The sequence below is a fragment of the Electrophorus electricus genome, chromosome 25 (assembly GCF_041902795.1).
Source record: "Electrophorus electricus isolate QZ-2024a chromosome 25, ASM4190279v1, whole genome shotgun sequence".
NCBI classification, from domain to species: domain Eukaryota; kingdom Metazoa; phylum Chordata; class Actinopteri; order Gymnotiformes; family Gymnotidae; genus Electrophorus; species Electrophorus electricus.
Window position 1 is genome coordinate 4,940,001 of NC_137521.1, and position 22,054 is coordinate 4,962,054.

The following is a 22,054-nucleotide window of genomic DNA, read 5'->3' on the forward strand; positions in this document are numbered from 1 at the left end:
ATTAAATCCAGGGTTAGTCTGGATATATAATAACCATGGTTCACAGAAACACATTCATGGGACTGTACTTATTTTAAGCACATGCTTATGCAGAGTCATTAGGGAGGGTAGAGGAAGCCACTTGCTTGTCACACCCATCCATGTACCCAGAATGCTAGGTGCTAGGTGCAGCTTTTGATTGCTGTTTAGCCTTGCATATCTTATCGATACCGCAGCTATGGCATGGTCTGACTTGTATTAGCAAAGAGAACTTCGAGACCCCTCAGCTTGTGTAAAACATTCAGTGTTCTTCACAGAGCTAAGAGAGTGTCTATATAGATGCCAGTGTATAGAAGCGTAATCAGACTGCAAGGCATTCGGATGATGTCATGATTCTATAGAGTTCCTGAAAAAGTGGTAGAGCTGGAAACCAGTGACCTTTAGCTCAGAAGGCTAAACTTTCTGTCACTCCGAATAAAACAAATGTGTCTGAACATGACAGGAGGGTTGGCTGAGGTGTGCATAATGTCTTTTAAAATGGCTTCTTATACATAAAACACAGTACCTGTGATTTTTATTGTATATTGCAATAAGTAAACAGTCATTTTTAGTGCACATTGACAATCACAATGATTGTTCTTATATTGATATCAGAAGGAATTTTTACTTGGTTGCAAATGTTTTTAGTGTTTTATTAGTTACAATAGAATGGGACAAAGAATTTTCACTGATTGTACAGCCATGAACGCTGTATTATTATTATGCCAAAAGACAAACATATGTAAATGATTTTCTCAAATGCACAATATACAACACGTATATAATAAATTTGATCCAGCTGTGTTGTCAGAAGGCTCTTTTTTCACAGCCTTCTGACATTTCAGTTGGGCAAAATGGTCCGGAAAGCATCCCTGGCAATGAGCAGCTGAAAGGCTTAAAGAACGCACCTGTGATGGCATGGTGGGAGAAGGCCTCCATACACCTCAGGTAGTTGTGAGGACAATGTCTCTTTAACCACTTACACACATCCTGTTGGGACCACAAGACCACTGGCCTGGACAGACTGGGTAGGGTGGGACTGGTGTGGTAGACGGAGTACAGATCCCCGGCGTGGAGCTAAGTGAAAAGGGGGAGGGAAAGAGAAGACAATTTGAATGAAGTGGCAGGAATGCTGGGAAAGCAGGGCTACATTCCAAGAGGTGGCTTTGGATGGAGTGTCAGTTTGTACATGTGGTGATTTATATATCAAAGCTTGTTAGGAATGCATTTCCTTGGCACAGCAGTAGGGACACATGCACAAACACCCTCGCCCTCCCCCACACACACCCACACAAACATGGCTTCTCCCTCTTGACTGGTCGAGCAATGCCCTGTGACGGTGATAACATTCAAAGAGCTGCTGACAGCCCTTGGAAATAAACTTCATTCTCTCCTTGTAATAGCAGCGTTCCACTCCATGCTCTGTCCGTAATTAAGATGGATCGTTTCTTCTCAGGGAGCCACCTGATTGGTCGACGCATGGACATGCCCATGATGCCATAAATAGAGCTTGTTAAATGAAGGCCATTTAAACAGTGCTTAGTAGCCTTTACCACTTCGCCAGCACAGATGTTACCACAGACGTCCCTGTAGCACGCTAACATACCTCAGCACCAACTGCAAAAGGGACCATCATTTTAACACTCTTGAATGTCTGAATAATTTGAGGGTTTGAAAAGAATCACCATCACATTTTGAGATTCTTTTCAAATCTCCCTTATTCACCCAAACATTTGGACAGAACCAGAGACTGCTGGGTTGTCAGCAGATTACGGTATTTGTGCTTACATTATCTTACTGAAATATTCATTTTAAAGCTTAGGTCACATAACTGCCTAATATCCATTAAACATCCACTTCTTATAAAAAAGCTTTATTAGGTTATTGAAACTTTGACAAGTTTATGCCTTTGCTATTATTATGCACTGCCAAACTATTGCTTTTAATTTGTAGTATCATTCATGTGCACAAAGACCCTTTCATTACTCACTGCTTTTTTTTTTGCTTTTTTTTGCTTTTTTTACATTTTCTTCTATTTGTTTTGCTTTTCTAACCAATTAACTGCCATCTGTGTCTGTTTTTGGTCTGGCTCAATCCCATTCATCTCCAATTTCCTTTCTCCTTCACAGTTTTTGCCCTGCTCTCTCCCTCTCTCTCTTTCTCTCTCTCTCTGTCTGTCTGTCTCTCTCCCTCTCTCTCTTTCTCTCTCTCTCTGTCTGTCTGTCTCTCTCCCTCTCTCTCTTTCTCTCTCTCTGTCTGTCTGTCTCTCTCCCTCTCTCTCTTTCTCTCTCTCTCTGTCTGTCTGTCTCTCTCCCCCTCTCTCTCTCTCTCTCTCTCTCTCTGTCTGTCTGTCTCTCTCCCTATCTCTCTTTCTCTCTCTCTCTGTCTGTCTGTCTCTCTCCCTCTCTCTCTCTCTCTCTCTCTCTCTCTCTCCTTTCCTCTTCCTCTGTCCCTCTCTCCCACACTCCCCCCAAAACCCTATTTTAACTGCAGTCTTCGTCCTTGAGTGGCCCTAGAGAGATCTTTCATTTGCAACAGCAGAAATGCACACACACACACACACACACACACACACACACACACACACACACACACACACACACACACACACACACAGATAAGCCGAATGCCCTGTAAGAACTCAGCTGCCTACATATGCCATTCTCCATCCCATTCATTCTCCCTCCAGTGCTCTGGTTGATGCCATAAGGAACATTCCTACAAGGAATCAAGCATGCGTGCAAACAGCCCCCGATCCACTGATCAACGACGCTGCCATAAGAGATAACAAGAGGAGAACATTTGGCTCGATGGTCACTGCACATCTATCTGCAGTGTACATGCCAGACCATGTGGTTCTTTTCCCTTCTGTTTTCCATGTGTTTGTTGCTGTTAGCCAAACACCCTGTTTGTCCCTCATTGAGGGGCTATGGAGTGTTTTTCTGAAGTATTTATAGAACACACTTATGCAGAAAAGAGATGGTAGCTGGCAGAAGACTTTTCATCCTACTCAACTTGTTATGCTCCTAAAGAGACATACATAGAGTCAAAGAAAGAAAAGAAAAATAGAGAGAGAAATAAATAAATATTTGCACCCTGTACTTAAACTGATCATTCAAAACCCCTTGAGCAACATTTACAATTGCTATAACTATAACAATGTGCAAATACTTCACCAACACCTACTTCTGCCATCACCACACTTCGATAACAACACTAAACCCTTGTTACAGGTTCCTGCTTTTCTTTGCCACTCTCTTTGTTTTAGACTTACTTTTTTGTCATGACCATAACTGGTACAGAGGTCTTCCCATAATCCCCTGAAGAAAAGAGTCTTTAGCTGTACTGAAAAGATAGTTCTAGCAAAACATTAGGAAGTTGCATCATTAGAAGCAGTAATTGTATCGAGCCAATTCACATTCCCTGGTCTAACTGGAGAAGGGAAAGGGAAGGTTTCAGTATTCATATATCAGGTTTAAAACTAAGGCTCAGGATTAACGATCCAGGATCCCAGGGGTTCCTGTTTGGATTCTGCATGAGAGGTAAATTAGAATGATGGTTTAATGAACCGGAGCTTTTGATCATAGATTCCCTTTCAGGGAAATCAAAGGCAAGCTATTGGAGCTGTCCTGCTCTGATCAGCCCCTGAAGAGAACAGCACATCACCAGAGCCAAAAACCCCTCTTCCTCTGAGCCAGCAGGGTGTTCACAGTTCACAGCCGAACTCCACCAATAAGGCAACACCCACAAGGACAAAGTGCAAGCCAGCAGAGGATCTTGAAGACCCTTTATGACCTTGAAGAGACAAAATGGTTCCAGTTTATAAGAGAAGATTTTTAATAAAATATCTAACCGACAAGAGGCGGTAATGTTAATCAAATAATGACACTTTTCTAATCACTCAAACACCCATAAAGACCCCTTTACTTACAATATAGTGGAAAACATAAACTTGTTATAGCTCATTATAGCTCAACACTATAATGCAATAAGTCAGGGCTAATGGCTCTAAAGAACAATCTGGAAAAATGTAATGAGAAAATCCACATACTAAGCATTAAGTGAACAAAAAACAGATCTTCAACTAGATGGCACCTCAGGTAATTTCATGGAAGATACTTTTTTAAAAACTCAATTAAGACCATGGGTAAAAGAAAATGTGATCTTTAACCCACATTGATATGTGTCTCTAATAATTACTTCTGAATAAAGTCAATTAAGAGCATTCCGCATACCAATTAAGATAACGTAAACTATCTTAGATTACCACTATCAGTTTAGCACTTTATTAGCCAACTGAATTGCACAGCAAAAAATTTGTAAAAAAGAAGAGTGTGTAGCATGGATGGACTTTAGACATGACTTATGGACTCGTGGAAGTGGGGCCACGGGAGAATGATTTGTTAATGTGGAAACGTAAAGGATCATACAGACATTAGAGGCCATATCTGTGGCCACAGAGCTCGGTCGTCCATCACCAGTGCTCAGGTGAGGTGAGGCTCCACACACTTTTTAAAGGCTCTTTGGTACGAGAGCCTTCACGTCGTTCTACTGCGCTTTGGCCATCCTTCCCAAACAAACTCCTGAATTGGACGGATGTTTGGAGGGAGAAGGAGAGTGAGAGAGGGTGGGAAAGAGACAGGGGGATAGAGTGAGAGACAAACAGAAAGAGCACAAGCAAGGGAGAGAGGGGTCTGAGAGAGAGAGAGAGAGAGAGAGAGAGCGAGAGCACGAAGGAGCAAGATATTGGCCATTTTTCCCTCTCCCTCTCTGCCACTCCGCCTCTCTAATTCATGGCCGAGTCTTTGTCCGAGTGCGTGTTAAAAAAGACCAGGGAAAGCGTGCAGCATATGGGCCACCTTAATAGCGCAAAGCCAAGCCAGGGACTTGCTGAGATTAAGAACACCTCTTCTCCCGTGCCACTGCTTTCTGGATAAAGCGTGGACAGGAGCCATAAAGAGAATGGCTCATTAAAAGCATGGTGGTGAAGAATGAGGGCGGCTACAGCGGTAATAGATGAAGAGCTTAAAGGTTGCCGATTTCTCACAGCGGTAAAGAGGTCTTCAGCCTCGTACGGTCCCTCCCTTTTGTAATGATAGGAACGGGAAGCAGAGCATGTGCGTGGTATGCAGCAGGATGCGTTTCAGCACAAAAAAACAATATTTTACAGCCTCTTCAGGATGTGTTCAAAGGTCTACTAAATACCAGCTTTAGCTATGAGGCAACTGGGGATTATGCACCCATATCTCACCATAATGCTCTGCCTCACTATGATATGATATAACTTTATTGCATATAACCCCTGAGGAATGTACCTTGTAGCGACCTTCTGGATTATACAGAAACTTTTCTATCCTTTTTCGCCAATATATGATGAATTTTGATTCCATTATTTAGAGCCAGCAAGAGCATGAACAGCCGAATGTCTAGTTTAGTTGGCTTCGCCACCTTACTGGTTTCTTCAGCATCTTGCTGGCTTCTTCACCACCTGGTTTCCTCCCCACCTTACTGGTTTCTTCTCTTTGCATGCGGGCCTATACTTAAACAGGCAATAGATGTCCAGGCGGAGGAAGTGTCACCATACTGTCACCCTGGAAACGGCTGCGTGCAGTTACCTGCCGGCCCTCGCTTCCTGGCTGCTGCAGCAGTTTGACGGTGCGGCCGCCCGCTGTCTTGTGCCCGCGGCCCTCATGCCACGTGAGGTTCCCGCCCGCGCATCGGCTCAGCTGGTGCTTAAAGTCCTCTGGAAGGGCCTTGTACTCCACGGCAGGGCGGCAGAAGCTAAAGCTGGAGGCAGCTAGGGATGAGAGGGAGAGACAGCATGAGACTTTGACAGACACACATCCAGACAGTTGGGGCTCTTCTCTGTCACCGACGCCAGTCGTACAGTCTCACTGGAAGCACTGTGCTTTAGCATGCAGGAGGCCTGAATAAGGTAGGGTACAGGGGCTGTAAAATACTTTATGTTAAAGTAATGAATAGCATATGGGCCTGCGTTTATGTAGAGATGTGGGGGGGGGGGGAAACGTGGAATGGAAAATTTGAGGTGTTGTTAAATGTGGAAACTGCTGACACAATAAAGGCATCACGAAATAACACACATATGTAACCAGGAGCCAAAGAAATGCCTAAAATCTTATGGTATGGCATGATATCTAGACAAGCTTTTAGTGCACCGTAAATCCCTTCTTCATGTCACACTGCTGCGTAAGCTGGAGAAACCAGTCGCTTTGAACTTACGCACAGAAGGCCGTGACATGAGAGGGGCTCTAGATGGTGCCGTATGCTTCCTGTGTGTTACTGCTGCCCTGTTTCCTCACGTCCGCCTGTAGCTGTGAGGGGCGCAGCACGAAAAAGAGGCTCTCGCCGAATTCGCCTCAAGCAACAGACGATGGCCAGTCCAAAACAGCACCATTCAAGTTCGCTGCCAGATGCGATATAAAGCCTTGCTGGCCAGGGGAGCCTCTCAGAATGCGAGCATGCACGTACGAGGTGGGTTCGCTTGCCATTTGCCTTCGTTTGTCATTCGTTTCCATGATTTAAAAGGCCGTCTTAGGGGCGATAGGCCGCTGTGCTTGAAGATGAGGGCTCACACGTTAAAATCTCACTTCTCTAATTGTCATAGCACAAGTGAGTACAGCTGTGACAATGCAAGGTGTGTGTGTGTGCATGTGTGCAGTGCGTTGTGTGTGCATGTGTGCAGTGCGTTGTGTGTGCATGTGTGCAGTGCGTTGTGTGTGCATGTGTGCTGTGCGTTGTGTGTGCATGTGTGCAGTGCGTTGTGTGTGCATGTGTGCAGTGCGTTGTGTGTGCATGTGTGCAGTGCGTTGTGTGCATGTGTGCAGTGCGTTGTGTGTGCATGTGTGCTGTGCGTTGTGTGTGCATGTGTGCAGTGCGTTGTGTGTGCATGTGTGCAGTGCGTTGTGTGTGCATGTGTGCTGTGCGTTGTGTGTGCATGTGTGCTGTGCGTTGTGTGTGCATGTGTGCTGTGCGTTGTGTGTGCATGTGTGCAGTGCGTTGTCTGTGCATGTGTGCTGTGCGTTGTGTGTGCATGTGTGCAGTGCGTTGTGTGTGCATGTGTGCAGTGCGTACGTGTGTGCATGCGTGCAGTGCGTTGTGTGTGCATGTGTGCAGTGCGTTGTTTGTGCATGTGTGCAGTTCGTTGTGTGTGCATGTGTGCAGTGCGTTGTGTGTGCATGTGTGCTGTGCGTTGTGTGTGCATGTGTGCTGTGCGTTGTGTGCTTTCTGTGAAACACACAGGATACCGGATGTGATAAAAGGGATCTTTTTTGCTCTCTTGCGTGTCCGCTTGCTCACCTCCCCAACAAACCCCCTACCCCAGTTTTCACCCCCCACCCCAGACCTACAAAGGCGGTTCTCATCGAGGCCATTAGTCAGATCGCTGTCTGTGCGCTGTATACACCATTCGCTTTGGGCTGGCAGTTGCGGACTAACAAAGTGTCTTTCATTACAGGGCCTTCTGAAGTGTCCGTGGAGGAGACATGGAATGTGTAGAAATGTGTGGTTGAGGGAAAGTAATAAAAGGCAGGTGTATTAAGATATGAGAAAACCAGAAAAGTGTATCTTTACACAATAGAAATAACGCACGTTAACGTGGACTGATGACTGGATGCAGAGAATATTTCAAAATCTCTGCCTGTTGTAGTCTCAAATTAGAGGATAAGGAAGAATGAGAGATTAAATGGGTCAGAAGAGTTGTTTTATATGATGTTCATATTAGTATTGGTTTACGCATATACTATGGTTCCAATCCAGCCATATTAAAAAGCAACACATATTTTGAAAATAAAATCTTCTAAATAATATCTGAACTGTGACACGAAGTTGATTGAATGGAAGAGACAATGTATCCATCTGTTCACCCCACAATTCCACTCTTTCATTTATCAGGTTAACAGAACACAAAAATATGTCAGAAAAAAATACATCTGATACCAAATCTTAGCGTCTTAGATCTACTGGGCAACGCTAATCAGGCAGTCTTTTATAGCAGCTATGTCAACTAGTGCTGGCACTAGAGCAAGAAGCTTTGAACTTCAGAGGACAAGTGACATGCAACATCTGTGCAGAGTAATGAGCTCCGGGAGAGAGGCTGAGACACGTCTCCAGCTCTCAGGCGCTTAATTATCGATGCAGAATGAATATGGCAGTCGCTACTAAAGCGGCCGAGTGCAGGTATGTGAATTTGCTGATAACAGTGCCAGCGATGAAAGCTTGAAGTGCCCCCTGGGTCCAGGTTAAATACTTGATATTTTCGTTTGTCTATGTATGTGTGGGGAGGGGGGGGGGGGGGGATGTGTGACCCGTGTGTGTTTGTGTGCAAGTGTGTTGCTGTTTGCGCGCATGCATAGGTGGGTGTGTTGAGAGCGTTGCAAGTTGAGACTTGGCGGAGCGCAGCGCTGCGAGGACAGATCAAAAGCACGGCTAAACACCTTGTAATCTCCAGAACCAGCGCTAAGTGAGTCAGGTCTAATGAGACGCTTCTTCCATTCATTCTGGGGTGAAAATTGAAGCAGCAAGGGCGAGTACATCCTAACAACTACTATCGCGCATAGGGAATCGTACAGAAATCACCAAACTCAGTCTAACTAAAGCGTACCATACATTTTCTACATTACTCACCGTAAATAAAGTCTTTCGAAAACAGATTGAATGCACTCAAAGTTACATTACAGCGATCTATTCTATATGGAAATAATTTAACAACAGTGAAATGATGGAGAGCTGACTGAGACCGAGATCTAAATCTCCTCACTGGAGGTCAGATTACCACAAAACACGAAACACAATCACAACAAAGTAGGCTACAAGGCATGAGCGACTTTAAAAGTACACTCACATGAGAGATGTCACTTACTGAAGCTTAAAACCCATTTGGCCGAATTAAATTCGGATCAATTCTGAAACCCATTATATATCAGTGGTGTGTAAATACAGTCATTAGACTTCAAAATAACCTAGACACCACGCTACAGTGTTTCGTCGTTAATAGGTTTAACCGGGCTACACAAAAATGAATCTACAATAAATAAATTATTTACCGTCCACAGCCATATCAATGTTTCGGGTTCGACTTCCTCTCAAAGAAAAGGTTGTAAGGTAAAATATTCCATTTTACTCTGTACGACCTGGCCGATTAGAGCCTATTGGGTCTCGCAGGTATTTGGAGTGTGCAGCGCAGAGGGTGAGAAGGAGATTTGGACGCGCCAATGAAACACTGGCCGCGCCGCGAAGCTTCTGAGTGGCTCCACCCGCTAACACAGGTGACGGCGACGCCAGCCGAAAGAAGCGCGGAGCATCCCGGATTCTGAGCATCCCCCACCCCATAAAAACAGTTTTACTGTCATCTAAAGATGTCAGCTGAGTCCTTAACATTGGTGTTTACACCTCTAATTATGTCCAGAAAATGTTTGGACGTTAAAACCTTTTTTTTTTTTCTTCGAATGTTCGTCATTTCGGCTAATTTCAACCGCGCTTGGTGTTAACTGTAAAATATAACCTGTAGCGTATTTGAATTTGGTCAGTGAAGCATTCCAGTGCCACAGATGTTTGTAGTCAGGTGGGAACTCCAGGACAGCGCATCAGCCTCCTTCCCTTTGTTGTTATTTTCTCTCGAGCGACGCGCACGCTCGGGAGGCAGGGCAGCGCTAAGCTGGCGCGCGAACTCACGCGAGCCGACTCTTATGCGTGCAAAGCCCCGGTGGTGTAAGGACGCGAAGCGCGAGTCGAGTCGGTGTCTCGTGAGAAACGGCTGCCCAGTCATGTCCCACGTTCCCATGACTCGGGCGTGCAGAGTCTGTAATTTGCCTCTGAAGTGGGTTCTTTGACAGATTGCGATGCGGGCGCGTCGAAAGAGGAGATGGAATGGCATTGTTGTTAGGTTCTTTCAAGAGATCTTCTGGAGATCTCAGTGTTCATAGTCACTGCAGGTAATTGCCACGAAGGTGTCCCGCACTATTACTATTACGACTAATACTACTATAATAATAATTTTGACCAAAGCGGCATACAGAACCTACATTGTCCAGCAGTAGCTTCAACTGCACCTTGATATTAACCCTATCACAATAACAAACTGATTAACCTGTCCTCCAAACATCGTTTTGGGTCATGTCGTATCATAAATCCTTATTCTCGTTAGAGCTGAAATAAAAGAGAAGGTTTACCTTAAACAGTACCTTAAACATATGCATTGATTACTTTCAAACCCCACTCAAGTGTAAAGGGTATAGATGAGGAACTGGCTGTAGCTGCTAATGTACTGTCTCGCAGGGTGTGCGCTGTCCACTAGAGGGCACCCTTTCACTATCAGGTTTTCCTTTCAAAGAATATGCTCATTGTGAAATCCCTTAAAATGTACGCTCATTATTGAGAATTTCATTTGGCTTTGCTTTTAGAATTTTAAAGTTTATGTGACAGTGTAGAATCATGTGAAATCAAGGACAGTTGAACTAAATTAGCTCTGTTCAATAGTACTAAATGGCACCAATGATAACCTTCACCATAAAAATGCTAAACAGTTGAATTCAAAACAAATACATTTCTGGAAATAGAGGCTGTGGAAGGTATCCCAGATCCAGCTAAATGATTTTAAGTTTCACTAATGACAGAAATGGTAATTGATACAAAATGATGAGTTAATATGAAGCTCCCATAGTAGGCAGAATCAGATAATGATATTCGTTTTATGTCTAGTATTCTAAGGGCACAGAGACAAACTACAAGATTAGAGCACTGTTTGTCACAGACATATTAGTCAGATAAGGTGAAATTCATCATATAGAAGTAGACCGAAATTTCATTAAAGTCAGCGGTTTTGTAATGCTCAGTCACTACCCATGGTCATTTAAATGTGCCTTTTACATAGTTCAAAACAACCTGTGATTAAAAATTCTGTTCAATTTAAGCCTTGTGCTCGGTCTTAGGAGTGCCGGTAAACTGCACCACAGTCACTAGCCAGCTGCACAAAACATGTCCTTATACAAGATTTATACAAGATATATTTTTTAAATTGAACAGAATTTTCGACTACAGTTCAGCATTTAACACTATCATCCCCTCCCTACTCACTACTAAGTTGGAGGATCTAGGACTGCATACATCCCTGTGCGACTGGATCTCCAACTTCCTAACAGACAGACCACAATCAGTACGGGTGGGCAACTGTGCCTCATCCACTCTCACCCTCAGCACTGGAGCTCCTCAGGGTTGTGTCCTAAGCCCCCTGCTCTACTCACTGCACACCTACGACTGCACAGCCACTTCCAGCTCCACCATCATTGTCAAGTTTGCTGATGACACCGTCGTCATGGGCCTGATCTCGGACAACGATGAGAGGGCCTACCTGGAGGAGACTAAACACCTGGAAAACTAGTGCCAGGAAAATAATCTCCTCCTAAACATCAGTAAGACAAAGGAGCTGATCGTGGATTGCAGCAAGAAGCAGGAGCGGCACTACCAACCTGTGAGGATCAGTGGAACCACCGTGGAGAGAGTAGATAGTTTCAGGTACCTTGGTGTTCACATCTCGCAGGACCTGTCCTGGTCCCGCCATACCAACTCCCTGGCAAAGAAGGCTCGTCAGCGTCTTTACCACCTCAGACGCCTAAGAGACTTCAGACTGTCCTCCAAGGTACTGCGGAACTTCTACACCTGCACTATCGAGAGCATCCTCACGGGGAACATCACAGTCTGGTTTGGGAATAGCACCAAGCAGGACAGACAAGCACTCCAAAGGGTGGTGCGTTCAGCAGAGCGCATCACTCACACGGAACTTCCTGACCTGCAGACCATCTACTACAAGCGGTGCCAGACCAAGGCCAGGAGGATTGTGAAGGACCCCACCCATCCCAACAATAGACTCTTCTTTCTGTTGAGGTCAGGGAGGCGCTTTCGCTCCCTGAAGACCAAGACAGAGAGACTGAAGAGGAGCTTCTTCCCACAGGCCATTCAGGTCCTGAATCAGGGAAACTGATAAACTGTTGGGGACCACCACCACCATGTAACATAACTGTATAACTGTATATATATATATATATATATATATATATATATATATATATATATATATATATATATATATATATATATATATATATATATATATATATATATATTCAATTACCTTGTAACACAACAACTGTAAATATGTTATTCTACAAAATGGATCTGTACATTCTGTACATTGTGTACATATATACATAACCATATACATTGTACATTGTGTATATAATCATAATATACATATATTGTACATACATTGTTAATATATTTTGTACATACATAGAATATATATATTTCTCTTTGCATATATATATTTCACATATATAGAATATCTATATTTCTCTATGCACCCCTGTTTTCTTTTCCTCAGTTTGGACAGAGCACTCGCAACCATTTCACTGCGAGTTATACTGTGTATGACTATGTATGTGACAAATAAACCAAACTTGAAACTTGAAACTTGATTCACAAAACATGCAGTTCATTCAAAGTTCAACCATAAATTAGAAAGGTCAAAGAGTACAAAAAAAAAGTAAAAACAACCATGGCCACCCCCATTGTTTCTGCTGTATATAAGTTTCATTTCCTGTTCTGGGTGGTAACACAACTGTGTTCATTTTTTATTTTGCATCTATCAGAGAATAAATGTTTTAAATGTTAGTTTCTGTTGTGTTCCTCCTTAATAGTGACTTTGGGGCAATGGCAAGGACACACTACATAACAAAGACCATGTTTTGGACCAATAGGGTCTCACAGACACAATCCCAAATATCGTGGAACATATTCCCAGAGGTGTGGAGCAGATGAGTAGCCAACTCCATAATAATGCCAATGATTTATATATTTTTTATTTTTTGTGATGTCCAAAACCTCATATAGGTGTGATAGTCAGGAGTCCACATATTTTTGGTCATATCATGTACCTAAAAGCACACCTAGGTCCAACAACTGTGAATCTGCTCAGAGTTGGCCATCTAAAACTGACAGTCTAGGCAAGCAGTTATAGGGAGCCCACACAGTTGAAAGGGAGTCTACAGAGAGGCCTACATAAACTTTAAGGGAGTTCAAGTTCTACATGACAGACATAGCAGACTGTACATGAGATAACAATGCATTTTCGTTCAACCTTCACATGTTTTACTGTCAAAGTCAAATGAAGCAATAAGTAGAAAAATCCTGTAGGCAAAACTGCTGAAATCTGAAGGTGCACCAGGACTTCAAAGACAATTCATCTTCAAACATAACCTGAACCATAAAGTGAAGCCCACACCACACTAACTAAAAACCACACACTAAAAAATCAGTCCTGGAATGGCCCACTCAGAACCAATGGAGCATCTGCGGAATGACTGAAAAATTACAGGAATGACTGAAAAATTGTTCACAACTAGTCCCTCATACAGCTTGATGGAAGAATGATCAAAAATGCCAAGTGTACAGCGGCGATAGCGACTTAACCAAAGAGACTCATAATTGTAATTGCTGTCACATAACGTTCAACCAAATGTTAAATACAGGAGGTGAATACTTATGTTGTCTAAGCTTTTCTCTTGAATTCACATTCATATTCCAGACTGCTTCATGTTGAAGAGTGGCAAAACATATCAACTAAATTCATCATGAGTCCACGTTGTAACACATCAAAATGTGAAAGAGGTCAAGATGGTGGCCATTTTTCTGTAGCCCTTGTATTGTGCAGCAGTTTAACGACTACTTAGAGTAACTTATGCAGTTAGGCATTCACAAGCCTGTCACACTGCATACATAATTTTGTCAACAGGAATTGTGATTGCCAAACTGAGGCACCCTATTCTATAACTGAAGACTAGTCATAAAACATTAACACCATAATAGAAAAAAATATTTTTATAATGAAAAGGATATTCAAGAAGACTTTCACCCCTACTTCCAGTTAAAACTGTTTCTTTACTAAGGGTCCACTTTAAGCACAAGAACAAAAGTCACTGAAGGACTGAAATTTCTTTACATGATTAGCAATCATGTACCAAACATTGCACATTGGTAGGCTCACCCTGATTTCAATTTACAACTAACAGCTCCTTCATTTCCATTTCTCTCCAACTCTTCTTTATAGCACCATTTTAATCATCTATTGCTATATCTACAGTGCATGCTTGTTTAACATGAAAACTATATAAACCCCAATTTCTCTATACGCAGTCCTACCTGCCAAAACTATTTCCATACGTCTATATTTACTATTACTAATCCAGTAGTCCCCGGTCAGATTTTCCTGCTCCAGTTTACTGTTCAGGAAAATGTGACCGTTCGACAAAATCAGACATAACATACAACCACATACAGGCACTGTTTCCGTCTACCACAACGGCCGAAAAACCTATAATACTATAATACTGAAAAAAAAAATCTATAATACTGAGCGAAGACGTACATTGACAACGAATAGCGAGGATAGTGAGAAATCCATTCACGTAATGTCACATTTAACTAAACACGAACAAGCAAGCAGCTGTTGTGCGATATCTCCACTTATTCTGTTTTTATTTCAGTAAAAGGAGGGAACGATGATCTGTCTAGACTCTAGAAGAACAAATCAAACGGCCTTGTTCCGAGACTATTATAGTGACACTATAATGTGCAATCCTCAGACACACTTCACACCAAACACATCAGCTACGCCCAGACAAACACGGAACGGACTTCAGCGACCTTACAGTGAGGGGTTGAATGTGGACTGTTGGTGCTATCTGCAAACGGGAGGGGGGATGTACAAACGAGTGCCAAATGATGAAAGAGAAAGAAAACAGTCGCTACACGGGTAGACGCCGAAAATACTATTTCCGTTTAGACAGATTTCTTAAGACTGAAAGGCAGCGGTGTACCAGTTCGACAAAGTGTGCACTCAAGCTAGAACCCAGACACACATCCTCTGCTCACTTTCTAGGTTCCGCACCCTCTAAATTAGACCCGCTTCAGGCTTCACAAGGTACAAATTGTAGTCGGTTGGGGGGAAAGACCCCGCCTCATTTAGACATGGAGTTATTTGATGGTGGCCAGCGTTTAGAATAAAGCGTAGCTTTCTTCTGGGCAGGTGACTGTGGACCTGAACAGCTGCTCTGTTGTGAAGGGCGAAGAAAGAAGAGCGTGCCATGCTCGTAGCTCCCTGAGCCAGCTGAGAATACCAGCCGATGAATCAGCTGTGCTGAGTATACCAGCCTTCTTTGAACGCTTGTCTGGAGACTGACCTTAAAGTCTGTACTGTACCAACTGGGCAAACTAAACTTCACTGGACAATCCTTTTATCAGTGCAGATAATTGCGACATTTATATGGTTACCGATCTGTCAAATTTAATGTAATTCACTACTTCACACTAAATACAAATAACATTGATGGCTGTCCTTACATTTACATCTCAGCATTATTTTTATTTATCAAAAGTAAGTCCACGTAAGTCCACAACTGGTCTAAAGTCAGCGAGACTCTTTTTTGTTTTATTTTTTAAAGTAACAAACTAACAAAATAAACAAATAAGCAAATAAGCAAGCCCCCCCCCCCCCCCCCCCCCCTTCTAATGTATTAGAAGAAATAGATTCTTCTTTATTTATTCCCTGAATGGCTTGTAGGTACGTGGAGCACAAATTAGGATGTTTTTCGTCTACATCAGAGTATCAAAGGCTAAATCAATGTGTGTTATGTTAAACTGTGACCACTCTCATTATACATGATTTTTACTGATGAAGCAGAATTGCTGAATGGTACAAACGTGGGCTCTTTACACGGCCTTTTTGTGCGGACCTAGTACATCAGTTCACCGATTTGGATCCCTTGCTCAATACCTGTGTCATTTTTTGCCCATTTCAAGTTATGAATGAAACTAAGGGTTTTTTGTCTTTTTTTTTTTTTTAATTAGGTGCCGCAAGAAAAGGGCCTGGTCGGAAAGCTGCTCCAGAGACTGCATCGGAACCGTGCAGCTCATGGAAACAAGATCAACACTGTCAAATCATTAGCCACTGCAGCTAAACAAAGACATGTGTTGTGTTTCAGCCCCAACGTTTGCAGAGAGAGGTTTAAGGTGGAGTCAGTGTTTACCTAGTCTGTGTGTGTGTGTGTGTGTGTGTGTGTGTGTGTGTGTGTGTGTGTGTGTGCATGTGCTTGTATGTCTTTGTGGTTTACTGAGGTGTGGTATACATAATTATGTGTGTGAGCCGGGGAGGGTGTTCTTACTCTCTCCCACATGTACTCCAAAGCTTCAAAATTTAATCACAGCCAAAGCAAATGGTACCATAACTCCAGGGCACAATGAAAACCATATAAATGGACACACAGCCGCAGAGGGAAAACTGGCTATTTCTAAGTACATTGTTATGAGAGTTCTGTGCATTCAAGGTCAAAGTGAATTCATTTTTTCTCAATTTGTACACCACATTACACACAAAGAACATGATGCATGCTTTAGCCCATATATAATTATTTTTCTGCCCTCTGCCGTGTGGTTGTGATTGTTTCAATATAGCTATTTTGGTCCTATTGTCATTATTTACATGTTAACCAGCCATATTTATCTGAGCTAAAGGGTGTTTATTCCACACTTTGGTGTTAGTGTGCATGTTTGTGTGAGACTGTAAGTCCATATGCTCTCTTTGCTGTGATATAGCCTATTAACCCTAAATATAAACACCTCCTAGTTTACTGCACTGTATACTATCATGCAGCACTAATAACCAGATATTACACTAATAACCAGATCATAAAAACATCAATGACCAGCTATGACTAAAATGATCAGTTTAGACTGATTGGTGGTGAAATGATTGATTCAGTTCTAATCCATATACATTTATACCATGAATTTATGTAGCAAGTTTTAATTATAATTTTCATAAAGCTTATGAAATATACATATATTATACAGCTGTCCATTTCTAATACAATGCAAATATTTTGTTTGATTCAGTTTTATTTTAAGCCTATATCACCTGAAAACCAATGTTTAGTTTAAAAAACAAATGATATTAAATAAATCAATAAGAATTGATCAGGCTCTCTGAGTTCTCTAACAGACTATCTGCGCACCATTCCATTCCCTTAACCTAACAAACTCACTTGTCGTTTCTTTAAAAACCAGTTTAGTACAGTTTAGTTTAGCACAATTAAGAACATGTTTAGATCTGTCACACTTGGGTCCATTGTATTTGGTGGCACAGTGGGTGGGACTATGCAAATGAGACCACTCAGTGCCTTATTAGACTGTCGTGAGCATCAGTGTCCAGACCACAGGCGCACCACAGAACCACAACAAGGGGACATTTACCACACTGCAAATACTGCTGCAAGGACTTCGCTTTTTCTTAGATTCTTTGCCAGCATTCAATGTTTTTTCTTTTTTTAATTGATCAAGGCTGATCCACAGGAAGCTGAATGTGGCAAGACTAATGGGTAGAACCAATTTAAGACTTTCTATTTTTCTGACTGCTCTTCATCAATCATAGCTTTTGATTACTTTTGTACTTGTGGTATAAACTTTCTGTTTATCAAGAGGCCCCAGCTCCTTGGGATTTCATGCTCTTTCATCTTTGATGAATTCCTCGCTTCAGTGAAGATGCTGTGGTTGGGCTTGTTCTGCCCGCTCATTCTTCTGGGTGCTGGTGTAGCTGTGACAAACGCATTTGGTGCTTTCCAACCCAGACCCAATCATTCCAGCCTCTTTAAGTCAGGACCCAATCCTCACTACAGCTCTGGGAAACCTACTGCCAGACACAAGTGAGTATCACTGGTCCTTTATGCCAATATAATGGCATAACAAACATTAGGCAAGAATCCGGATGACTCTCAGATACATGCCAGATACATGCCAGTCTGTCACCACAGACTATTGCAATCCACATTATAATGTTTGGCTTTCTTCAGTGAGTGTGCTTTGATTCTTTTATATGCATTGATTTCATTATTATTAGTAAGTACAAACATATGCCTCTGCTACTGTTAAAAGACAAAAATAAATAATTTTAACAGTTAACAAGCTAAGTTTAGTAGTTTTCAATATTCAACAATATTTTAAATATCTCATAACATTTTTTTAAATGATTTTTGATTTATGTTCATTTAAATAATTCTGCTAAAGAAATAAGAAACATGATAATTACTTTAGGAAGGCATTTAGAACATGCTTTGTTAAATGTATATCTTTTTTATTTAACATTCTAATGCAATATTGTACATGTAAAATGTAAATGTAACATGTTAAAATATTAATGCAGTGAGAGCTACAAAAATACTGAGGCAGAGTGGGTAATGGAAAATGAACAGCGAGTCTTACCAAGCTTGCCCCTCTCACTCTCTCTCTCTCTCTCTCTCTCTCTCTCTCTCTAGGAACCACTGTGCATATGTAGTGGAAAAAAGTATGTCCTATAGTGTTCAGGATGGAGCTGCTCCTTATGTGAAGGCAGAGTACAACAAATGTGGCTGGGGGCAGAAATGCCCAGCACTAATGTAAGCACTAATGTACCACACTGAGATTTGTTCACTTTTCATTTAACACTTACTTTATTCTTTTGAACTGTTGTTTATTCAATTATTACTCACATTTCAATGTTTTGCTTTATGCTTTGAACTGTTGTTTATTGAATTATTACTCACATTTCAATGCTATGTGCGCTCATAGGTACCAGATGTTTTATAAGCCAATGTATAAGGTGGCTTTCAAGACAGTGACTGAGTTGGAGTGGAGATGTTGTCCTGGGTTCACTGGTGTTGCTTGTAATGTTCAACCTGGAGCATATGGAATGAAGGCAATGCCTCCATTTAAAGGTCCCATGTCCTCTAATAAAGGTCCCCAACTGTTCCGTAAAGGCCCTGCGCCATCTTATAAAGGCCCTATGACATCATTCAAGGGCCCAATACCTGCTTTCAAAGGTCATACAACACATAATGATCTAGGGACTCCTCATAAAGGCATCATGCCCTCCCATAAGGAGCCAGTACCTCTATTTAAAGGCCCAATGATCCAACCTAACTACAAACAAAACTTCTGGAATCAACCCCAGACGCTGTTTAAGAGAATGGGTGGCTATCCTGGCCCGAATATCGCCCCCTCCTATCCGGAAACCTCATTTGAGCAGTATCCAGATCATGAAGAGGCCAAGCCAATTCACCCTGTTGCAATGCCAGAACCCCACAACCCTCTGACCGACGATCACGATCCTGGGCACAATCCCATTCCAGATGATCATGAGCCAATAACAGACTACCAGGATCCTGTGCGAGATACCCAGGGTTCAAGTCCACAACACCCAGTCACTGAATCAGTTCCTGAGACACAGGCGCCCTCTGGTGACAATGAGCAAAACCATGGTGAGACTTTTTCACATTTGCATGCTATAACACAAAATTATAACACAAAACTTGTCTGGCATCTCAGTTCGAAAGTCAGTGCATCAAGAGCTAAAAATGAAATATAAAATGTATTTTATTTCCAAATTCTGTTGCAGTATATAATAGTTCTAATCAGTTTGAATATATTTAGATTGCAATAATGAATTTACAGAATTTACAGCCCTGTTTAATATATCAAATTACTTATTAATTCTAAAGGAAAATCCTTTATTTGGCAACTATTAGACATTGATATTCCTCGTTGCATCTATCCCTCTTACCCTAGATACTGAAGGGGACAGTGTCACAGTGGAACGTCTGAACAGGATGGAGGAGGAAGTGCGACATCTCTCATTTGGCCTTGAGACCCTACGGGGAAAAGTGACAGGATTAGAGGACCACCTGCGTGCCGCGCTCCGGGAGGACGCCAACCGCATGCTCTCTGCCCTCCTCTCGGCAGCTCCGGTCCCAGTCGTCACTCCACCTCTCGACTCCACTGTCGCTTTTGGGGACCTGCCAGGCGGAGCGCCTGACATGGAGCACGCTGATGTGGTGGGCCAGTTCCCACGGCTGGCCGAGCTGACGGAGAAAGTGGCAGAGCTGCACGCTGAGCTAAAAGCTAAGAGCTCAGAGCTGGCAGAGCTGAGATGGATGGTCCTGGACCATGATGGAGCCCTGCAGAGGCTCTCTGGAGGATGGGGCAACCAAACAGACTCACAAGATCTGGAGACGCTGGTGGAGGCTAAACTTCGTGAGGCCCGGGTCGCCATTCTAGGAGGCTTTGAGAAGCGCGTGGTGAGTGCCGAGGAGCACTGCGAGGGTCAGGCGACGGAGGTGCGTCTCCAGTGCAAGAAGGAGCTGATGGAAGGACGGGAGCAGTTGGAGCAGGACCTGAATGGCAGTGTGGCAGGCTTTAGGGAGGAGCTTAGAAAATTACATTCCCAGCTTCAAGGACTTGAACCCACAGAGACCTGCTACAGCGCAGTGTCAGGTGTGACTGAAAGGCTGGTTCTGCTGGAGCAGTCGATGGATGGCCTGAACCAGTCCCAAATGCACCTCCAGGCTGAGCTGGGTGGTCACAAGGACCATGTAGAGGGCATGCTCGAGGGCAGGCTGGGCTATGTGGAAGCACAGCTGAGCCTGACCGAGAAACAATTGGGAGGAGTTGGTAGTGAAATGTCTGGTATCAGACTTGATGCATGTCTTGAGGACAAGATGAGGGCTCTCGAAAGCCGTCTGTTTGCCGCAGTCGAGGAACTGAGCAATGCCACGGCACCAGCTCTGCTGGAAGGCCAATCGGTGCCTACCTTAGAAGCAGAGGTGGAGTCCCTTAGAAAAAGGGTAGAGGTGGATATGGACCGTGCTCAGAAGCAACTCAGCTCTTTGGAGGTCCTTTGCACTTCTTCCTGTACCTCACAACCAGTTCTGACAGGATATGATGCAACGCTAAAGCAGGATGAAACAGAAAACCACAAAAACCTTCACAGGAAGCTCGAAGCGCAGATGGAAAGGTTGGATCAGCTGAACGCCACTCTGAACTCACTGCTTATCCAGCTAGCCGATACAAAGGTAGAAGAGGGGCTTCTGGGCGAGGTGACCCTTCTAAAGGTGAGCGTGCACTCCGTTAACCGCACCCTCCGTGGGCTGAAAGACTCTTTCGGGAAGGTCGTGCAGGAAGTGGGACGGGCAAACCTCACCTGGCAGGAGCGTGAGGAGCGGCTGGCACAGCAGGTTAAAGGTGTGGTGCACCTGGTGGGCCAGCAGGCCTCCATGCTGGGCGCAGGGGAGAGGAGGCTGACCAGGCTGAGAGGCGAACTGCAGGATCTGCGGCGCAGGCTGGGCACGGAGCTGCAGGGCTGCCGCTCCACTGCCTTAGGTGTCCGGAAGGAGGTGACTGAGGTCGGGGGCCGCGTGGCCCGTGTGGAGGATCAGTGCAGTGGCCTAGCACGACTGGCCGAAGACTTGGAGCTGATCCGAGGAGAATTGGAGAAGCATATGGAAGGGTACTTGTCCCAGGTCAACAGCACCCTTGTCGATCATTCCGTCCAGCTAAGCGTGCTTAGAAATGGACTTAGAAACTGCACTGTCATGTCTGAGCTGACAAATACAACAGACTTCACAGCAACTCAGCTATGGGCAGAAACACACACACCTGAACCAGCCTATCCAAGAGGAGACCAGTTTATAGAGCCCACACAGGTGGAAGATGTGCAGGAACTCAAATATGCTCCATAGAAAGGCCCAATATTTCTTAGAATGACTGATCCACTCGCTGGCCAAAGTGTGTTTAACCTAATACAGTGTTTACTTAATTGTACTGACCCATTTTATGGGGTGGAGGTCAATTAGAAAGGATTTGTTTAATGTTGTTTTGGGTATCTACTAGTGTTTATACATTTTTTGTACTGATTGTAATTGTATAAGTGTTTGTTATTGATAAACAGACACACATTTGTGCCTATAACAGAATGTGCTGAATCTTTGTTTTTATACTCCTGGAGTCACCTAGAATGACTAAAGACATTTTCCTCTGAAGATTTGTTTATATTAAAAAGTAAAATGTAATAATAATGTTCAAATCTTGGTCTTACATGCATCACACTTGTGTTGAAATCATATGATCATAACATTATATTCAAATGAATCACGGTAGATAG

General features: G+C 43.2%; 2 protein-coding genes across 2 annotated transcripts in view; one reads left to right on the forward strand and one right to left on the reverse strand.

Moving 5' to 3' along the window:
- The window catches only part of samd10a (sterile alpha motif domain containing 10a), a 15,714-nt gene extending 6,502 nt beyond the window's left edge, over positions 1-9,212 (reverse strand). The window contains exons 1-3 of the mRNA XM_027032303.3: positions 9,081-9,212; positions 5,634-5,815; positions 927-1,095 (exon numbers count right to left, since the gene is read on the reverse strand). Of these exons, the coding sequence (XP_026888104.1) occupies positions 927-1,095; positions 5,634-5,815; positions 9,081-9,093 (364 nt within the window). The 5' untranslated portion in view covers positions 9,094-9,212. The remainder of the gene's footprint in view (positions 1-926; positions 1,096-5,633; positions 5,816-9,080) is intronic.
- An 8,413-nt stretch (positions 9,213-17,625) lies between these two features.
- emilin3a (elastin microfibril interfacer 3a) lies at positions 17,626-21,937 on the forward strand. Its single transcript, XM_027032302.3, has 4 exons — positions 17,626-17,786; positions 18,396-18,515; positions 18,688-19,376; positions 19,684-21,937. Exons 1-4 carry the CDS (start codon positions 17,626-17,628, stop codon positions 21,630-21,632), a joined length of 2,919 nt encoding a protein of 972 aa, XP_026888103.2. The 3' UTR covers positions 21,633-21,937.
- Positions 21,938-22,054: the final 117 nt, after the last annotated feature.

What these genes read in the sequence shown, in the direction of transcription:
- emilin3a (XM_027032302.3), top strand. Translation starts at nt 17,626, where the DNA reads ATGCTGTGGTTGGGCTTGTTCTGCCCGCTCATTCTTCTGGGTGCTGGT. An exon ending in CAGAAATGCCCAGCACTAAT is followed by an intron (nt 18,516 to 18,687) that starts GTAAGCACTAAT and finishes GTGCGCTCATAG; the next exon opens with GTACCAGATGTTTTATAAGC. An exon ending in TGACAATGAGCAAAACCATG is followed by an intron (nt 19,377 to 19,683) that starts GTGAGACTTTTT and finishes CTCTTACCCTAG; the next exon opens with ATACTGAAGGGGACAGTGTC.